We start from the raw sequence: 22044 nt of genomic DNA, 5'->3' as shown, positions 1-22044 counted from the left end.
GTTTTAAATTATGTAAAGGGAAAACCAGAAAAATACAGTAATTCCTTTCTTTTTTTATGGTGTAAAAAATTATTTTATGCAATGACTTTTGTTTAAAAGTCCCAAAAGTGAGTAAACATACAAAGAGCTACTTCAATAATTCATACAGTTGGGGAAACCTCTAGCCATCAGAAGATTAAACATACTGGAATTTCATTGCATAATGGAAGAACTTCTTCATTAACATGCAATGTCCAAATAGAAATTTGAGGGCTCCACTCTGTGGATCCAGTTCAGGCCACTCTAGAAGCAATGTCTTTGATTCTTCAAGAAGCAATGTCTGTTTCATATAGAAATGAACAGAATCCCCGAAACCTGTGATTGGCTACAGAAGTTGACACTCTCTTCTAGTCACTTCATCGATTTGCACAATCATAAGCTTCAGCTGTTCAGTTGACATTGTTCCTGGAGCTGGCGCAGACCCACAAGGTTGTCAGAAGGTAAATTGAAATAATCAATGCCTTAATAGAAAATACATTTTTCACTATCAGACAACCCTTTTAACTAAATTCATGTCAAAGTAAAGATGGACACAACTGAATAACGATTAAAAAGTAAAATGGAACAATAAATGATGGCACACAAAAGTCAAGAGTCTTCAAGACAACTCCGACTCTAAAAACAGCCACTAATCAATTGATTCCAAAGTTCCAACTCTTGACAACCCTGGAACCATGCTAGCATTGCTGAAAGAGGTGTTACATACATCACTTTTCAGTGAAGGACTCCTACCATATATTCTAATAGTGAAATACTGTAGATTAGTGTTTTCATTGCTTGACATCCTTTATAACTGTTGCTACTTTATTTTCTTTTTGATGGAAATGTTTATTCAAAGTAGAGAAATTTTCTTATTTATTTTATAGAAAATATTTACATATACGTTTCTATCTATAAAGACAAATGAAAAGAAAGCTACATATTGCGTGAAAGAATAAAGAAGTCTCTGCTCATTAGACTTGGGCTATATAGCTCACCTGTCATCAGAATCACATGTCATCAGCTTCTTTAACAAGATCCTAACTCTTGTGACACATCAGACTTGTCATGCAAATTAGTCCTGACACACTGGTTGGGAACTATGGATAAAACGCTAAATTGCTGTTAGAATACATTTTATGTAAAGCTGAAAGAAAAAATGATGCTTACTGAAAAGAAAAATTCAAAAACTTCAGTAAAAGTCTTGCAATTCACCCTATGTGTTTATTATTTCATTACAAACTATCTTTCAAAGGGATCTGTAGCCAAGCAAAACCCTTTTATAATTCTTTTTATAATTTGTTTCAGCAAATGCTCTTACACCTGTAAAAATGACACCATCATGGAGGAATTTAAGGCGCCATTCTAAAGTGTGCGCAGCATCTTAAATACTGCTGAGAGTCAATATTTGGGCTCAGCTTTTAAAACACAATAGTTGGGATGGTTAAATTTCTAAATGTCTGTATGCAGAACATATTGGCACATGGGTATAATATGTGAATATACACTTTTACTGTTTATATTCTATATGTTGAGAATATTTTTATTTTCTGCATCTTATTGTTTCTCTCCTCACATACAAAAATTGCCTTTATCCGCTATTTTCAACTGTATAGTCTTCCCCTCACATTGAAAACCTCAATAAGTTGCATCCTCTCATATGAAAATCATACTCATGATACAGATCAGCCGAAAAATGAAAGAACAAATACAGACCAGGACTCCAATTTAGTAAAATTACACCATACAATGATTAAGTGGCCACATGAAGATATGTATAGCATAAACAACTCCTGACAGAGTAGCATAGCATGACTTTTTATGTGAAAAACTGGTTATACCACATCAACCATCTCGGGATATGTCATACCAAGTGAAAAGGTAAGGAAGGACTAATAGGTAACATTAAAATGATTAACACATTGAAAATTGACATCTATACAGTAGAAAGAGGTGTTCATTCAAGAGATGAGCAGATGGCTTCACAGGAGTCTGGTTCAACATCCAGGTCAGCGGTGCCAGTTAGATGACACACCTTTGATTCTCTTACTTTCTGGAATCCCCAGTGTCACATTTAATTTTTCAGAGCTGGCTCGACATCATACGTGGGTTGCAATGTACAATCAATAAACCCATGATTCCATGTATTCCATTTTTTGAAAAGGAAATGCTTAATAATGCCCCATCACCTGGTCTGTGTGTGAAAACTCCTAGTAGGTTCACATAACAAAACCATAAGGAGATATTAGCAAGTTTACTCAATCATATATTTGATTTAATAGAAATGCTTCCATATATTATCACATTTTGATATAACTTTCCCAAGCATTTATCAGGAGTAAACTTCAGATCAATACAAGGAGTTCTAATCACAAACATGGTTAGGAGAAAGCCAAGAGTCAAACAATAGGTATTATGTAGACAAATCAGCCAGAAACAAGGATACGATTAGGATAAGGAACAATCACCATAGTCAATAGCAACTCACAAGAACAATAATTGGATTTACCTCAATCCCAGGCAAAGCATAGCAGCACAATGCCTTTTTAACTAGGCTTACCAGGACAGACAACTACTACAAGTACAGTAAAATATATTAGAGTCCTAATAGGAGCTGAAGGATGGTGTCAAGAAGGTCATCCCCCTGGAAGACTGGAAGACGTGGAGCTAGATGGTCACCTCGGATAATGAATGGCAGGTCTTCTTTAGAGATTGTGTGGTTTGTGTATCATATTAACTGGATTTAGTTTCTTCTGGTATTGAAGAGGTTAATGACCCTTTGGTCAGAAACATGCAGCTCCATTTCAGCTGCTTCTGATCTAGTTATTACCTCTTCCTATAAAAACTGGTCGAACCTTCTTGACCCTATGACCCTACTGGTGAAAGATTCATCTTCCTGTGCTGTGTCCTAAAGATAAGTGGCTGGAGCAAAGTTGTTGTAGAGGTGCTATATGGTTTGCTGTAGTATGTGTGTTTATCTCCTGGTCCCCATTCTCATTTAGTTTATTCCTCCTTGTCCCTATCCTTCTTGCTATTGTTGGTTAGTGACTTTCTATAGCAGAGGTTTTCTATTATCCCTGTTTAGTCTTTGTGTCTTCTTTACATTATATTTCTGTCCAATGTCTCATGCGGTGGGGGAGGGGACAGATCAATGTTTAACAAGAGCTAAGTTTGGAGACTCAGGCCTCTCTCTACCTTCAAGAGTACCCCTGGGACAGGGACAATTGAGGTCCAAGCTCCAGGAACAGTTTGAAAGTCCCCTTCATTATCGAAGAACATCACAGCATGACAGATGGCATGGAATTTTAGCACAATACAAAATATATATGTGCTATACGATTCACAACTATTTCTTGAAAATATACAAAACAGATGCTATTTAGTTTGAAATACAAATTGCCAGACCATATTATTATTACATTATTCAACAGATCAGAGCAGTTATCTATCAATAGTGACAAATATCATACTGTTAAAATCCATTAAAGGAGGCGGTAAGCTTTATTATGGCTGAGAACCCAAGTTCCATGCTGTGTTTCATTTCCATTTGGCTCAGAGAGCTGCTGTTCTTTATTGCTCAAAGTATAGTTTTCTGTTGCCTGTTTTGTTGTGGTGAAAAAAAATATATACCTTAAAGTATAGTGTTGAAACTTAGCTATTTCCTGTGTGGTTACAGCTTTACTTTCCTCTGGCTGTGTTGAATGAAATGACTGCGGAATAAGATCAATTGTAATTATTATTATACACAGAATTATTCATGCAAAATATTCATGCCAACTATGTTCATTTATGAATAAGTGAATTACAATTTCGGGCTCGGTTTGCAGTAATCAAGGCATTAATTTATTATGCTTTATACAATAAATAGAAACAGTGTCCTAACAAAACATACTATGGTGTGGGGTATGTCGTCAATGTTTGTGCTGCTTTAACTCTATAATAGAATTGCATGCTGCTCTACAGGCATTAAAATTGACTGAACCCTCAAGAGAGGTGTAAAACTGGTCCTTACCATGTTTTAAAAGTTCTGTAAAATTATCAATATCTGAGGGTCAACTACCTGTCAATCATCCGTAATATACCGTATGCCTGACTCCTGACTGGCACAAAATATTTTTTTCCTTTTTAATGCATTTTAATCTTAAACAGATTATACTTTATTGAATACATCCAATTTAAATTTCTTTTATTCATGAAGTTATTTTACCTTCTGACAATCATTTTGACCTTATGAGCTGCAGGGAAGAGATGATGAATACATGGTCCTACGGTCTGACTTTTCATTTATTAACAATGATTTTTTCTATATATACCATAAATTTTATGAAGTGGTTGACAGAGACAGAAAAGGGTCCCTGTGCAAGCACAGTATATGAGCCCTTTGCAGTCTATGACAGAAGCTATGTGCTAGTTTGAAGATAGAAGTGGGTTAATTACCTCTTGGGCTCTTCTGAGGCTGCACAAGTTGCACCAATGATATATCTGCACCTGATTTGTTGCTACATGTGGTAGCCAGGAATTTTTAAAACATTTTCTAGCATCAATTTTTTGTATCTCTAAATTCTCATGTATTAGTGTGTGTGAAAATGCGCTGTATATTTAAAATAAGATCTTTTTGGTATAGTATCTATTACACCTCTTATAATTGGCAAGTGTTTACATATGTAGTTTAATTTTTAGTGACCTACGACACACTTTGTTGTGTGCTTGTCCAATACTTGCATGACAAATCGAAATACGAATGTAAGGCTGGGTTCACACTGGCAAGTGCAGTTTTTTTTTCTCTGTTACAGAAACAGAAAAACAAAAATCCTGGTAGAAATGGATCTGCCCCATGAATACTACAAATGGCACCAGACAGGCTACTTTAGCTAAAATGCGGGCTATTTGATTTTCTTTAGGATATTCATTATTGAAACAGAAGTAGAGATGAGCAGATCGATCAGTGGAGAATCATACTCAAGTAGAAATAATTTGCAGTTTCAAGCAAACTTGAACATTTTGATATTTGATTTGCATTTTGCAAAAAACAAAATTGCCTCTCATCATTTCTCACACTGTTAAAGCATGAGATCGTGGGCTTACATCATTTTGTGCAGCCGCATGGGCTTCCTCAATTGACCTGTAGCTAAGACATCTTATGGATTATTATTAGTGATGAGCGAGTATACTCGTTGCTGTTCTTCGAGTATTTTGGCGTGCTCGGAGATTTAGTTTGTGTCGATGCAGCTGCATGATTTATGGCTGCTGGACAGCCTGAATACATGTTGCGGTTGCCTGTTTGTTAGGGAATTCCCACATGAATTCAGGCTGACCAGCAGCCATAAAACATGCAGCTGCATCGACACAAACTAAATTTCTGAGCATGCCAAAATACTCGGAGGACACCCGAGCATGCTCAGGAAAACCTGAGCAACAAGTATACTTGTACAGTGGTAAAAAAATAAATAAATAAAATGAGAAAGCTGTATATTTGTACAGTGGTAGTCAGTACTGAGGTCATCACAGATCACCTGTATAAACTGGAGCATAGTTTATACAGAAAAGTTATTCTCCATCTTCAGAGTCACTGAGTAAGTCTCTCTCCTGTAGTGTGTAAGCTGTTATGGTCAGAGAATTCCTCTCTTTCCTGTAGAGTGAAAGCTATTATGGTCAGAGATTTCATCATTCTCCTGTAGAATGTAAGCTCTAATGATCAGAGGAGTCCTCTCTCTCCTGTAGAGTATTAAGTCTTATGGTCAGAACAGTCCTCCTCTGTAGATTGTAAGCTCTTATCCCCAGAGGGGTCTGCTCTCTCTCCTGTAGAGTGTAAGTTCCTCTGGACAGTGGGCTCTTTTTATCTCTTTCTACGTTCTATAGAGTGTAATATCTTATGGTCAGCAGGGTCTTCTCTTTCTCTTCTGCCTCATGTGTGTTTTCTAATTAATCACAAGAATTCCAGCATTAAGATTTGTACTAGCTTATTAGTCGCAAAACAAAATTTGGGGGAAAAATTGATAAATTGGAATTTAAAAAGGACTGCTCATCTCTAAACAGGAGATCCCATCTTAATATTAGATCACAAGAGGAGATGAATCAAAAATCCACTGATAAAAGCATAAGATTTAAGCTGATTCATGCATAAATTGATATGTGAGGCTGTCAAGAAGGAATTATTTGCCAATTATAAGTCCATATGTGATTTTTAAGTCTTTATGACATATAATTTGGCTATTATCTGTCAGCACAGTGTGTTTATTTCAAGGTTCTTCTCTGCTTATATAATTATCATTAGCATAGACCAAGTAACCTATTATTTAGTTAATTAACATATATGCACATCTCCAACATTGACTACTACAACCTCCTGCTCTGTGGTCTCCCTTCTAACAGTATCATACCCCTCCAATAAATACTAAACTCTGCTACCCAACTATTCTGTTCCCTCACTCTTCCCCGGCCTCTCCTCTCTGATAATCCCTTTACTGGCTCCCAATTACCTAAAGCCTCCAGTTCAAAACCCTAACCATTAAATACAAAGCCATCCACAACCTGTTTCCTCCTTACATCTGTGACCTAGTCTCCAGGTATTTACCTGCACAAACCTCTGATTTTCACAAGATGTCCTTTTCCACTCCCTTCTTTTCTCTTTTTCCCACAATCACATGCAAGATTTCTCCTATGCATCCCCCTATGCTGTAACTCTCTACCCCAACATATCAGACTATCGTGGAAACATTCAAACCTCACAACCTACCTCTTCCGACAAGCCTACAACCTGCATTAAAACTCATTCCACCATGCCCCTGCACGACCAGCTCTACACTGACCTACTGTATCCACACCCATCTCTTGTAGATTGTGAGCCCACATGGACAGGGTCCTCTCTCTTCCTGTATGAGTCGTTGACCTCTATTGTTCCTGATTATTGTACTGGTTTTTAGTATGTCTACCCATTAGCACATGTAAAGCGCCAGGGATTAAATTGAGCTATGATAAAAAAAAATAACATACAGAAAATATATTGGTAAGCACAATACCCAAGTCCATTATCCTTCAAAGGAGCAGGCTACACTCTCAATGCACAAATATATCACAAAGGTTATGTCACTGTCTGGTGACCCAATAACCAAGAGTGTCACTCATTTCATAAAATACATGTTTTATTAAACACTAATTGACAAACAACCATAAAACCATTGCCTCAAACCAACACTTATAGGAAGGAGAAACAGCAAAAGGATACAAATTCAATTATATTATGAGTCAAAATTTAAAGAAAATGACTACAGTATCCTGAATAATATAATATGCCCAACAATATACTTAGTATTTATTGATTAGATACATTTTTAATAAACCTATAAAAAATTGCATGCAAAAAACCTGAATAGGTGTGAATAAAATTTACTGCCTTAATTTGAATAGAATCTAACACATAATTCACACCATTGAATAACTATTCATTAATCAGCTGTTCCTGCTGCTACACCACCATAGCATGGCTGTAGAAAATTGCATGCGAAAAACCTGCATAGATGTGAATAAAATTTACTGCCTTAATGTGAATAGAATCTAACACATAATTCACACCATTGAATGACTATTCATTAATCAGCTGTTGCTGCTGCTACACTGCCATAGCCTTACACATGGCTGCAGAAAATTGCATGCAAAAAGCTGCATAGATGTGAATAAAATTTACTGCCTTAATTTGAATAGAATCTAACACACAATTCACACCATTGAATGACTATTCATTAATCAGCTGTTGCTGCTGCTACACCGCCATAGCTTTACACATATAATATGCCCCACAATATACTTAGTATCTTTAATTAGATACAACAGGGCTAAATGGCTGTAGAAAATTGCATGCAAAAACCTGCATAGCTGTGAATGAAATATACTGCCTTGATTTGAATAGAATCTAACACACAATTCACACCATTAAATAACTATTCATTAATCAGCTATTGCTGCTGCTAAACCACCATAGCCTTACACATATGTGGATTCTAATCACCCACAATATGCAATATATGCAGCCATTGCTGCTACAGCGCTACCACAGCCTCTCATGTATGCAGGTTAAAATGACCCAAAGCATGAAAATAAATGTGATGAATGAATGGCCAAATACATATTACCTAAGCAGTGTGCACAGTGGAGTTAGGCATAGAGTAGGATGCTGCTTCCCCGCACCCCTGCAGCCATGTGTAAGGCTATGGCGGTGTAGTAGCAGCAACAGCTGTTTAATGAATAGTCATTCAATGGTGTGAATTATGTGTTAGATTCTATTCAAATTAAGGCAGTAAATTTTATTCACACCTATGCAGGTTTTTTGCATGCAATTTTCTATAGTTTTATTAAAAATGTATCTAATCAATAAATACTCAGTATATTGTTGGGCATATTATATTATTCAGGATACTGTAGTCATTTTCTTTAAATTTTGACTCATTATATAATTGAATTTGTATCCTTTTGCTGTTTCTCCTTCCTATAAGTGTTGGTTTGAGGCAATGGTTTTATGGTTGTTTGTCAATTAATGTTTAACCACTTTCTGCCATTAGACGTACTATCCCGTCCATGTGCCCTGGGACTTAATTCCCAAGGACGGGATAGTACGTCTAATGCGATCAGCGGCGCCCACGTGGTGAGCGCCGCTGATTGCGGCCTGGTGTCAGCTGATTATCACAGCTGACACCCGGCACAATGTGTCATGGGCGGTCACGGACCGCCCCCGACACATTAACCCCTTGTACACCGCGATCAAACACGATCGCGGTGTACCGGGAGTTAAAGGGAAGCATCGGCAGGGAGGGGGCTCCCTCCGTGCTTCCCTGAGCCCCCCACGGCAGCGCAATGTGCAGCGCTGCTGCGGGGGACTCTTTCCCTACAGGCCCCCGGATCCAAGATGGCGACGGGGGCCTTCGGGGGCCTGTAGGGAGCTGACTTCCTCACTGCCTGCAAAGCGCAGGCATAAGGAAGTCTGCAGAACTGCCTGTGACAGATTTCTGATCTGTCACAGTGATCTGTGATGTGACAGATCAGCGATTTGTCACAGGACAGTGATGTCCCACCTGGGACTATGTAATAAAGTAAAAAAAAAATTAAAAAAAAGTGTAAAAATAATTTTAAAAAAATCGCTAAATAAATTAGTAAAAAAAAAAAAAAATTCCCCAATAAATTCATTTTTTGAAAATAAAAAAAACAAAACAATAAAAGTACACATATTTGGTATCGCCGCGTCCGTAACGACCCGCCCTATAAAACTGTCCCATTAGTTAACCCCTTTAGCAAACCCCTTAAAAAATAAAAATAAAAAACGAAGCAAAAAATAATGATTTATTATCATACCACCGAACAAAAAGTGCAATAACGCGCGATCAAAAAGACGCATATAAATATCCATGGTACCGCTGAAAACATCGTCTTGTCCTGCAAAAAACGAGCCACCACACAGCATCATCCGCAAAAAAATATAAAAGTTATAGCTCGCAGAATAAAGCGATGCAAAAATAATTATTTTTTATATAAAATTGTTTTCATTGCAAAAAACCGACAAAACATAAAAAAACGACCTAAATGAGGTATTGCTGTAACCGTACCGATGCGAAGAATAAAAGCGCTTTATCAATTTTAACGCACGCGGAACGGTGTAAACGCACCCCCCCAAAAGAAATTCATGAAACGCTGGTTTTTGTTCATTCTGCGTCCCAAAAATCGGAATAAAAAGCGATCAAAAAAGTCACGTGCCCAAAAATGGTACCGATAAAAACGTCAACTCGTCACGCAAAGAATAAGACCTCACATGACTCGGTGGGTCAAAATACAGAAAAATTATAGCTCTCAATATGTGGTGATGCAAAAACTATTTTTACAATAAAAAGCGTCTTTTAGCGTGCGACAGCCGCCAAAAATAAAAACCGCCATAAATAGTAAATAAAACCCCCGTTATCACCCCCTTAGTTAGGGAAAAATAATAAAATTAAAAAAAAGTATTTATTTCCATTTTCCCATTAGGGTTAGGGTTAGGGCTAGGGTTAGGGTTAGGGCTAGGGTCAGGGTTAGGGTTAGGGCTAGGGTTAGGGTTAGGGCTAGGATTAGGGCTAGGGTTAGGGCTCAGATTAGGGTTAGGGGTGTGTTGGGGTTAGGGTTGGAGTTATAATTGGGGGTTTCCACTGTTTGGGCACATCAGGTGCTCTCCAAATGCAACATAGTGTCTGATCTCAATTCCAGCCAATTCTGCGTTGAAAAAGTCAAATGGTGCTCCTTCCCTTCCAAGCTCTGCCATGCGCCCAACCAGTGTTTTACCCCCACATATAGGGTATCAGCATACTCAGGACAAATTGCAAAACAACTTTTGGGGTCCAATTTCTCCTGTTACCCTTAGGAAAATAAAAAATTGGGGGCAAAAATATAATTTTTGTGGAAAAAAATGATTTTTTTATTTTCACACCCAGGCGTTATAAACTTCTGTGAAGCACTTGGGGGTTCAAAGTGCTCACCACACATCTAGATAAGTTCTGTGGGGGGTCTAGTTTCCAAAATGGGGTCACTTGTGGGGAGTTTCAATAGTTTAGGTACATCAGGGGCTCTCCAAACGCACATGACACCCGCAGACCAATCCATCAAAGTCTGCATTCCAAAACGTCACTACTTCCCTTCCAAGCCCCGACGTGTGCCCATACATTAGTTTTCTCCCACATATGAGGTATCAGCGTACTCAGGACAAATTGGACAACAACTTTTGGGGGCCAATTTCTCCTGTTACCCTTGGGAAAATAAAAAAATTGGAGACTAATTGATCATGTTAGTGGAAAAAATACGATTTTTTTATTTTCATGCCCGGGCATTATATACTTCTGTGAAGCCCTTGGGGGTTCAAAGTTCTCACCACACATCTAGATAAGTTCCTTAGGGGGTCTAGTTTCCAAAATGGGGTCATTTGTGGGGGGTTTCCACTGTTTAGGTACATTAGGGGGTCTCCAAAGGCAACATGACACCCGCAGACCATTCCATCAATGTCTGCATTCCAAAACGTCACTACTTCCCTTCCGAGCCCCGACGTGTGCCCATACAGTAGTTTTCTCCCACATATGGGGTGTCAGCATACTCTGGACAAATTGGACAACAACTTTTGGGGTCCAATTAATCCTGTTACCCTTGGGAAAATAAAACAATGGGTACTAAAAGATGATGTTTGTGGAAAAAATACGATATTTTTATTTTCACGCCCGGTCGTTATAAACTTCTGTGAAGCACTTGTGGGCTCAAAGTGCTCACCACACATCTAGATAAGTTCCTTAGGGGGTCTAGTTTCCAAAATGGGGTCATTTGTGGGGGGTTTCCACTGTTTAGGTGCACCAGGGGCTCTCCAAAAGCAACATGACACCCGCAGACCATTCCATCAAAGTCTGCATTCCAAAACGTCACTACTTCCCTTCCGAGCCCCGACGTGTGTCCATACAGTAGTTTTCTCCCACATATGAGGTATCAGCATACTCAGGACAAATTGGACAACAACTTTTGGGGTCCAATTTCTCCTTGTACCCTTGGGAAAATTAAAAAATTGGTGACTAAAAGATCATGTTTGTGGAAAAAATACGATTTTTGTATTTTCACGCACGGGCGTTATAAACTTCTGTGAAGCACTGGGGGGTTCAAAGTGCTCACCACACATCTAGATAAGTTCCTTGGGGGGTCTAGTTTCCAAAATGGTGTCATTTATGGGCGGTTTCTACTGTTTTGTTACATCAGGGGCTTTCCAAACGCGACATGGTGTCCAATCTCAATTCCAGCCAAAAACGTCAAATGGCGCTGCTTCCCTTCCGAGCTATGCCATGTGCCCAAATAGTGGTTTACCCCCACATGTGGGGTATCAGCGCACTCAGGACAAATTGCACAATATCTTTTAGGGTCCTGTTACCCTTGGAAAAATAAGAATTGAGGGTGAAAAGATCATTTTTGTGGAAAAAATATGATTTTTTAATTGTACGGCTGTATGTTATAAACTTCTGTGAAGCCCTTGTGGGTTCAAAGTTCTCACCACACATCTAGATAAGTTCCTTGGGGGGTATAGTTTCCAAAATGGTGTCATTTGTGGGGGTTTTCTACTGTTTTGGTACATCAGGGGCTTTCCAAACGCGACATGGTGTCCGATCTCAATTCCAGCCAAAAACGTCAAATGGCGCTGCTTCCCTTCCGAGCTCTGCCATGCGCCCAAATAGTCATTTACACCCACATATGGGGTATCAGTGTACTCAGGACAAATTGCACAATAACTTTTAGGGACCTATTACCCTTGGAAAAATAAAAATTGCGGGTGAAAAGATCATTTTTGTGGAAAAAATATGATTTTTTAATTGTACCGCTGTACGTTATAAACTTCTGTGAAGCCCTTGTGGGTTCAAAGTTCCCACCACATATCTGGATAAGTTCCTTGGGGGGTCTAGTTTCCAAAATGGGGTCACTTGGGGGGTTTCCACTGTTTAGGTACATCAGGGGCTCTCCAAACACGACATGGCGTCTGATCTGAATTCCAGCCAATTTTGCATTGAAAAAGTCAAATGGCGCTCCTTCCATTCTGAGCTCTGCCATGCGCGGAAACAGTCGTTCCCCCCACATATCAGGTATCGGCGTACTCAGGACAATTTGCACAATAACGTTTGCAATCCAATTTCTCCTGTTACCCTTGGTAAATTAAAAAAAATTGAACCTGAAGTATTTTTTTAGTGAAAAAAAAGTTAAATGTTCATTTTTTTTTAAATATTCAAAAAATTCCTGTGATGCACCTAAAGGGTTAATAAACTTCTTGAATGTGGTTTTGAGCACCTTAAGGGGTGCAGTTTTTAGAATGGTGTCACATTTGGGTATTTTCTATCACATAGACCCCTCAAAGTGGCTTCAAATGTGATGTGGTCCGTAAAAATAAAGTGGTGTTGCAAAAATGAGAAATCGCTGGTCAACTTTTAACCCTTATAACTTCCTAATAAAAAAAAAATTTTGGTTTCAAAATTGTGCTGATGTAAAGTAAACATGTGGGAAATGTTACTTATTCAGTTTTTTGTGTGCTATATCTCTGTGATTTAAGGGCATAAAAATTCAAAGTTGGAAAATTGCGAAGTTTTCAAAATTTTCATCAAATTTCCATTTTTTTCACAAATAAACGCAAGTTATTTGAATGAAATTTTACCACTAACATGAAGTACAATATGTCACGAGAAAACAGTGTCAGAATCACCGGGATCCATGGAAGCGTTTCAGAGTTATTACCTCATAAAGGGACAGTGGTCAGAATTGTAAAAATTGGCCTGGTCATTAACGTGCAAACCACCCTTGGGGCTTAAGGGGTTAATAAAACATGTATTTTATGAAATGAGTGACACTCTTGGTTATTGGGTCACCAGACAGTGACATAACCTTTGTGATAGAAAATATATTGGGGATATCTTAAAGACATGCATGTATGGAATTCTCTCCATTAAAAATCTGCTCAGATTCCAATGTAATGACCTTGTTACAAACAAATATCTTCTTCACACCTACGCCTAAAGCTTGCAATAAAGCTGAAAACTAATTATTGCTACAGTGCATCATTTCAGGTTCTCTCATTGAAATATTCAATATTCGATCATTGCTATATTTACATTTCAAATCTTCATATTTTCCTTCTAATAGTTGAGATAGGGGAATTGTGAAAACAATAGCAGCTGTTGATATTTGTAATAATTATGCAACTGATTTGACAGTTGTAAATTCGGATGCATGAAGTAACCCTGGTGCTTATTTAAATGTGTAATTTGCCCACTGAGGAATTTCTTGAGAAAATATTAATTGAGATTTTTTGGTTTTCATTTAAGATTTGCCAGTCAATCAGAAGCAATTTTTTTAAAAAAAGATTAGAAGTACAGAAAAAAATAATTTAAGTAAACAAAAGAAAAAAAAATCTCACAGTAATGTAATTGTACTATACAGAAATTTCTGTGATGCTAAACAAAAGAGGAGTGGTTTAGTGTTGTTATATCAACACTATTGTTATAGCAATAGGGATGGACTAGTTCAGCAACTAGTTGCCTTAAAGTTAGACACTGTCAGGTGACAAAGTAGAATTATGTGAGAAATTGCTTTATGGTCTCTGCATGTGCAAGTTCACATGAATTTTTCACCTTCTAGTTTCAATGGAGAGCATCACAAAATGGCCAATTATGTATAATCTAATGGAACATAGTTGGGTGTGAATAGGAATAGGTGAATCTGAACGGTTGTCCTTGTTACTGTTCAGGTTTGGCAGCCCAAATAAAGCTTTTTGAAAGTCTGCAGGGCAGCCAATCAACAAACTTTTCCAGTGTGGGAACTTTCATCCCCATCACAGCCAAGTCAAGCATTGGCATGACTGTGATTGGCAGGTGCAGTATGTTAAAAAAAACTAAGTAAGGACCCTCAGCTGTGTGCTTTACCTTGGCTGGTTATCAAAAATAGAGGGGCCTCCACGCCATTTTTAAAAAAATTAATTAAATAATTTAAAAAAAATGGTGTGGAGTGCCCCCTATTTTTGATAACCAGCCAATGTAAAGCAGGCAGCTGGGGGCTAGTATTCTCAGCCTAGGAAGTTCCATGGATATTTTGTCCTCCCCAGCTTAAAAATGGCAGCCCACAGATGCTCAAGAAAAGTTGCATCCATTAAATGTGCCAATTCTGGTGTTTTGCCCTGCTCTTCCCACTTGCCCTTGTATGTTGACAAGTGGGGTAATATTTTGGGGTTGCTGTCAGCTGTGTAGTGTCCATTGACATCAAGCCCAGGGGTTAGTCTTCAAGAGGCGTCTAAAAGACACGCCCATTACTAACCCATAGTCAAAAGCAAAAAACACACACAAATAAAAATTATTTAATTGTAAAAATCACTTCCTGATGTTCTTTTGCCCATGTTTTACCTTTAAAAAATAAAATATGATAAAATGGTGCACTGGAAATCCATCTCACATCCCACAACAGTCTTCAACTCTGTTACATCCAGATGCAGGGCTGAGTGGTGACATCAGTAATGTGACCACTTAGCATGGCCACCAGAACACACTGACAGTAGCATGGGAATATGGCTTCTGTGATGAGCGCTGATATCAGTAAGGTTATTGCAGTTCAGCCAATGAACTGAGGTAAGCTTACTGACATCACCACTCTCAGCGTGAGATCCTGGATGAATGCCATGCCTACTTAACTGAACAGCTTCTCCCAGCCCACTGCCAAATGTACATTCAAAAAGTAAGGTTTGTGCTTCCCTGTGCTTTGAGATCTGTATGCTTGATCTGTTGCCTGACCTTGGACTTCGTTCTGACCATCCACCTGTTTAACCCCTTCTGCTCTGACCTGTTATTCTCCTTTTACTCTAACCTCAGAGTGCTACCTGACTACGCTTTTATCTCTTCCTTCTGTATATGATGTACCCTCCTGGCTTCAGACCTTGGACTCCTTGACCACTCTGACTCACAATTTAACCGTAAGAGACTAGCATCACACTTACTTATATAATCACTCGAGCATGAGAAATTTCTCACACTGCTCTCTTCCAGCCGCCATAGACTACTGATGTGACCACTGGACCAAGGTCCTGCAAATTGATTTGATCATCTCTACTGAATGGTTATTTAAGCATATGATTCTAAGAAAAGGATAATTATAATAATTATAGAGTACTTGCAATGTGGTGCTAGGTTTCTAGCAGATTACTGGCTTCATAAATTTTTTCCTATATGTGATTTTATATCTATGACATTTCAAAAACTAATTTCAAATGTAAAATTTAGATCAAAAAGTTTCTCCAGAAGCCTAAAGGCTTCCTTACCCTAAAGACTAAATTTTTGGAATAGCCTACTTGAGTAGCTGATCTCAGTTCAATCAATGTTTTCAGTGATGGTGAGAAGATTTTGTGGAATATTTATCTATAAAATTCTTGCTTTGAGTGTTATTCCAGCCTAGTTGTAATTTGGGATAAGTTGGAATTTTTTTTGCATTTAGGGTAGCCTTACGTATTTTTTATCTTCTCCTAATCAAAAGGGTGAACAAGTATCCATATCATACTGTAGCTCCATTCAATATTTTTCTGAAGATTCTCGCTCATGATTAGGTTAACCTTGATTGATGTACTGTATATTGTAACAATGATACTTACAGTAGATGTTTTGCACATTAACTTTCTGATAGGGCAGCACGGTGGCTCAGTGGTTAGCTGCAGCGCTGGAGTCCTGGGTTCGAATCCCACCAAGGACAACATCTGCAAGGAGTTTGTATGTTCTCCCCGTGTTTGCGTGGGTTTCCTCCGGGCACTCCGGTTTCCTCCCACATTCTAAAGACATACTGATAGGGAATTTAGATTGTGAGCCCCATCGGGGACAGTGATGATAATGTGTGCAAAAACTGTAAAGCGCTGCGGAATATGTTAGCGCTATATAAAAATAAAGATTATTATTATTATTCTGATAGATTTTAGGTTAGAATATGCGTTAGTTGTTAACACTGTAAAGTGTAATAGTCAATTTAGGATATTTGGTTTAATCTCCATGTTAATGACTCAGTTGAGGTTTCCATCTGAATCCCTTAAAAATGGCATTGAGCCAGAATCTCTAATTTAGCCACAGAATAAAATGAAGCAAAAATGGTCCGAAGTCTGTAACTATGGACATTGCTTGGACTATATTCTGTCTGTTTCCATTTTTATAGTCAGATACTAATCCCCAATACTATAAGATATGCAAAGTGGAGTCCAAAATTGCAGACTTCAGAAGCCATTTTCTTCATTGTACCTAATGACACTAATAGGGCTACTGTCTGAGTCATATTTTTAGGAAATCAGATGAAACGCATCAATTGGTGAAGCCGACTTTGCTAAAGGTACTGTCACACTTAGCGATGCACCAGCGATCCCGACCAGCGATATGACGCGGTCAGGATCGCTGGTGCATCGCTAAGTGGTCGCTAGTGAGCTGCCACACAGGCAGATCTCACCAGCGACATCGCAGGGGTCGGGGGTCGCTACTTACCTGTCAGACGAGGTGATCCTGAGGTCCTCCCGCCCGCGTCCACGCGTCGCTCGTCAGTGCCACAGGAAGCCCAGCAGGAAGCTGACGACGAGAAACAGTCAAGGCCATTCTCGCGCGATCAATGATAACCAGCAGGGGAGCGGTCGAAGGTAAGTATCAGACATAGCGATATCGCTAGCAATATCGCTATAACGTCACAAAAACCAGTGACGTTATAGCGATATTGCTAGCGATATCGCTTAGTGTGACAGGCCCTTTAGATGATATTTTATCATTGTCCAAAAGAATAGAGATGATATCACGTCAATTCTTCAGGACAGCAAATTTTTAAGCTTTGCATTTGTGAGACCTGAAGATCCCTTTGTCTCTAAGGTACTGAGCCAGAAAAACAAAGCTTTATAGCAAGTGCATGACTATGTCTATAGTTCTATACCCATGTTGACTGGTGTCTGGACAGACCACCATGTAAGGACAACTTTAATATGACTACATCATTATTTATTGTAGGAAACACTTAAAACTCTATATTGAAATAATGATAAAATAAAAATTTAATCAGTTGGATAACTGAAATGTCTTCCTCTCTATTAAACCTAAAACATAGCCCCCATAAGCAGTATGTCATTAATGGGGTCTCCTAATGTGTCTGGAGATACTTTGGTGCCTCATTCACCAGTAGCGGAGTGCAACTGCTTCCTCTTCATTTCCACACCCATAGCTTTTGAAAAGATGTCACCGCTCAATGTAATGGAAAAAATGCAATGGAAACTCCAAGCATGATGACAATATTTCATTCATTCGCCTATAACAAATTCACATTTTTCTTGTGGCAAGCCTATTAATTGTGCTGCTTTGGATGAGATCTGTGAATGTAGCAAATTAGAGCAAGTGAACTGTACACTAATTATGTTTATTACTGGTCTACTTTATGTCGCAGATTTGATTTCAGACTTTGATTCAGCTATGTTATTCCTATTAATGCCAACGAATTTCTGTTACGCACAAATGGATTTGGTGCTTAAGGGATGCTGTAGGTAATTCCCGGTTGCTCTATGCATTGATGATTGAGGTCTTTTTCTTAATAAGATGTTGGATAGTAAACGTTTCGAGAAATTACCTTTTCACATGCATTGCAGATAAGCCGTTGACTCATAACTCCCAATCATTTCATTCACATTATGGAAAAGTGATACAATTATTTTAGCAATGGAAATCATGTCCCACAATTTCTTGTCAATAATAATCAGTGTAAATTAGGTGCTCATGTTTTATTGGATAAAGCACTTAAGAATTTCAGCCATTTTGGCATATTTGATAAGGCTCAATGGTGGTTATTCATTGTGAATTTATATATCTATGAATATTTCTGTGAATAAAATGATAGAAAATGGCCATTATTACCAACATAATGAGATTCACAAATGATCTGAATTTAATGTGAAATATTCTGAGGTCATAGAGGTGGATTTTATTGTTTACGGGAGGGCTGCTAAGGTAGGAAAAAGTTTTGGTCAAAAATGTTGAATTTGTACTGAAACTGGGCAAAAAAAACTTCAGGTATAATCCATCTGATTATATCCTATAAATGCAGTTTTTATTATGACGGAACTGTACTTTCAATATACTTTGCAAACATCAATAGAACAGCTGATTATAAGAAACTTTGTAATCTGACCTATCAGACAAGTCAACTTCCTTCCCCCTTTGTTTTATCAGGTGAGAAGGGCTACATTATCCTCTATGGAGAATGGAGGTGAGGAGGGGTGAAGTGCAGGAGAGGGAACATGCATGCACACAGAAAAACATTGTGCAGAGCTCTATAGCAAGTCTTTTACATCTCATGTCAGAGCTTGATTAGGATCAACACAGTAGCTCTTCTGTATGATGTCCTCCATGCTGCTGGAGCTTGTCTCTGTGAACGAAAAAGTGAATGAAGAGCAGGAATCTCCCTTTCTGTACTATTCTCTGCTGTTTATGACAGAAATCACTGCAGCTCATCTCCTCCCCCAATTCCCAATGGATTGCAAGCTTCAGATAGAGCACGGGATGAGAAACACAAATAATAATAATAATCTTTACTTTTTTATTTTTATATAGCGCTAAGATATTCTGCAGCGCTTTACAGTTTGCACACATTATCATCACTGTCCTTGATGGGGCTCACAATCTAAATTCCCTATTAGCATGTCTTTGGAATGTGGGCGGAAACCGGAGTACCCGGAGGAAACCCAAGCAAACATAGGGAGAACATACAAACTCCTTCCAGATGTTGTCCTTAGTGAGAATACAGGACATAAAACACATAATGGTGAGAAATTGTGTTATTCCTTATGTACACACAGGACACTTTATTCTCAAGAGTTATTTGAAAGCACAGTTATCCTTTAAAGGTGTTTTCTGTTTTAAACTTTTTTTTTGCCCATAAGTTTTTTTGAAATTTAGGCATCTTTAAAGAAATTGTTTCATAGTCTTTTATATCTGTAAGTTTGCATGATGCTTGTAATAAACAACTTTTCAATTTGCTTGTTGCTAAACATTCTCCCTGCATTGTACTGAAAAATTGAAGAGCTGAAGTCCAGTAGAATTAAGGTACTGTCACACTTAGCGATGCACCAGCGATCCCGACCAGAGATATGACGCGGTCAGGATCGCTGGTGCATCGCTAAGTGGTCGCTAGTGAGCTACCACACAGGCAGATCTCACCAGTGACATCGAGTTTGTAAGTGCTGTTCTGATGTTGGCCAGATAGCTGTATTCCATCATAGTTATGCAAATGAATCTCTGATCAAACTCTAATCAGTGTGTGATCATCAGGTGCTCCAAAACTCTTGGATGAGAGGAAGATGAAAAAAAAAATTCTCCATCTTCTCCATTGTATCAGTCTGTAGAAATCGGACTGCACTCAAGTCATCCAAGTACAGTTCAATTTTTTCCAAAGACTCAATGACTTGTATGGCCGAGTGCGATTTGACTATCGGATCAAATTCAGGCGTGCAGCAAACTTTCACTCGGGCAGACTCTGTCTATGGAAAAAATTGGACCTGTACAAGGCCCCATAGAATTAAATTGGTCCAAGTATGATCCGATGTTTTGTCAGATCGCACACTTAGCGAAAATATGCTTGTTTGCACCTGCCTTAATTGTGTAACCAGGATGCAGAAAGCTACAAACCTGTTTTTATTGGTTACTATGTACATCAGCTTTCAGCCTTGCTGTTTGTGTAAAATGACATGTCACAAGTCCATGTGTTTTATTTAAAGCAGCTCTACCAAAAGCTACAACTCAAGGCTGTGGTAGTCTTAGAATGTCAATGCTATTGAATCAAAATAGTATCTACCTGCTTCAATGTTTACATGTTCTGTTGTAATCAAGAATTTCACTTTAATGCTAAAATATATATATTTTTGCTTCTTTCAGCACTTAGGGATAACAGGATTGAACTGGTTCGAGCTTCCTGGCATGAGTTGAGTATCAGTGTTAGTGATGTCACGTTGTCAGATGAAGGGCAGTATACGTGTAGCCTGTTTACAATGCCCGTCAAGACTTCTAAGGCTTTCCTCACAGTTCTAGGTGAGTACTACAGTCTTACAAAAAGGCAAAAAAAAACCTTGGTTTTGATTACACTAAGTAAATCAAGCTAGAAGATTTTTACTTTAACTGATTAATATGCTCAAGTGTTTAGCTGCATACATAATGTTTCGTTGCACATTCATTGTCTTGAAACAGATTTTGCTCAAGAATATCCCTGTATTTAAAACCATCCATCTTCCCCTCCCCTAACACCAATTTCCCTGTACCTGCTGCAGAAAAACAACCCCATAGCATGATGCTGCCACCACCATGTTTCACTGTGGGGATGGTATTCTTGGGGTGATGACCTGTGTTGGTTTGGCGCCAGACATATCATTTAACTTGTTTGCCAAAAAGCTCAATTTTGATCTTATCTGACCATGGTATCTTCCTCCATACTTTTGGGAAGTCTCCTAAATGTATTTTGATAAACTTACATTACATTTTTGGTGTGTAAGTAAAGACTTTTTTTCCACACTCTCCCATAGAGGTCACCGGCTTGTTGTGGCCACATGAACAGATACTCCAGTCTCTTCTTGGGAAATCTTCAGATACTTTAGGGTTACCTTTGGTCTCTGTGCTGCTTCAATGATTAATGCCCTCCTTGCCCTGGCTGAGAGTTTTGGTGAGCAACAATATTGGCTAATTTGTTGTGGTACCATGTTCTTTCCATATGATGATAATGGATTTAATGGTTGTCTGGGTATCCATCAGAGGTTAGGATATTTTTTATAACCCAACTCTGACTTGTACTTCTCCAAACCTTGGTCCCTAACGTGTTTGGAGATCTCCTTGGGCTTCATGGTGTTGTTTGGTTAGTGGTTCCTCTTGCTTAGTGGAGCTGCATCCTCTGTGGCCTTTCAGAAAAGGTGTGTATATACTGACATACCATAGGGGTGAATACATAAGCACATGCCAATTTTTAGTCATTTGATCCCATAAATGTAATTTCTACCTATATTTTTTTCACTTCTCTTCACCAACTTGGACTATTTAGTGCTTGCTTATGCATCACACACAAATCGGATTACAAAAATATTTAAACACAAATTGTAATGTAACAAAATAAGGTAAAAAGCCAAGGGGGTGAAACCACTGTAAATATGAATGATAGGCTGAGCCAAGCCTGCAAGTTTATATTGTTGTCAGGAAGAATAACCATTAGGCAAATCAGCATTTAGCCAATAGTTACTGTATATATAGCCAGCACAGGCATGACTTTAATTGCACGTATTCGTAGATGCACTATGAATAATATGTGTTTTTTCAAGTGATTGTTTCATCAGCACCACTTATCACCTATTCAAAGAATAGTCTGAAAAGTATGACCACTAGGTGTTCAAATGATAAGACCCACACTGGTCAAGAAAACTTTGATCTCAAAGTTCTGGGAATAAAGCATTAAAGAGCATTTGCTACGACTATTAACTGTCTA

General features: G+C 38.4%; 1 protein-coding gene across 5 annotated transcripts in view; it reads left to right on the top strand.

The window, feature by feature from the left end:
- Nucleotides 1-22044, top strand: part of CADM2 (cell adhesion molecule 2) — a 1004393-nt gene that overhangs the window by 578830 nt on the left and 403519 nt on the right. For all 5 annotated transcript variants that reach the window (XM_073584447.1, XM_073584446.1, XM_073584445.1 and 2 more), the window contains exon 3: nt 20457-20609. In XM_073584447.1, the coding sequence (XP_073440548.1) occupies nt 20457-20609 (153 nt within the window). The remainder of the gene's footprint in view (nt 1-20456; nt 20610-22044) is intronic.

The sequence above is a fragment of the Dendrobates tinctorius genome, unplaced genomic scaffold (assembly GCF_039654945.1).
Source record: "Dendrobates tinctorius isolate UK_male_01 unplaced genomic scaffold, ASM3965494v1 ptg000084l, whole genome shotgun sequence".
NCBI classification, from domain to species: domain Eukaryota; kingdom Metazoa; phylum Chordata; class Amphibia; order Anura; family Dendrobatidae; genus Dendrobates; species Dendrobates tinctorius.
The sequence above is the reverse complement of the archived record's forward strand: the minus strand, read 5'-3'. Positions and strand labels throughout refer to the sequence as shown.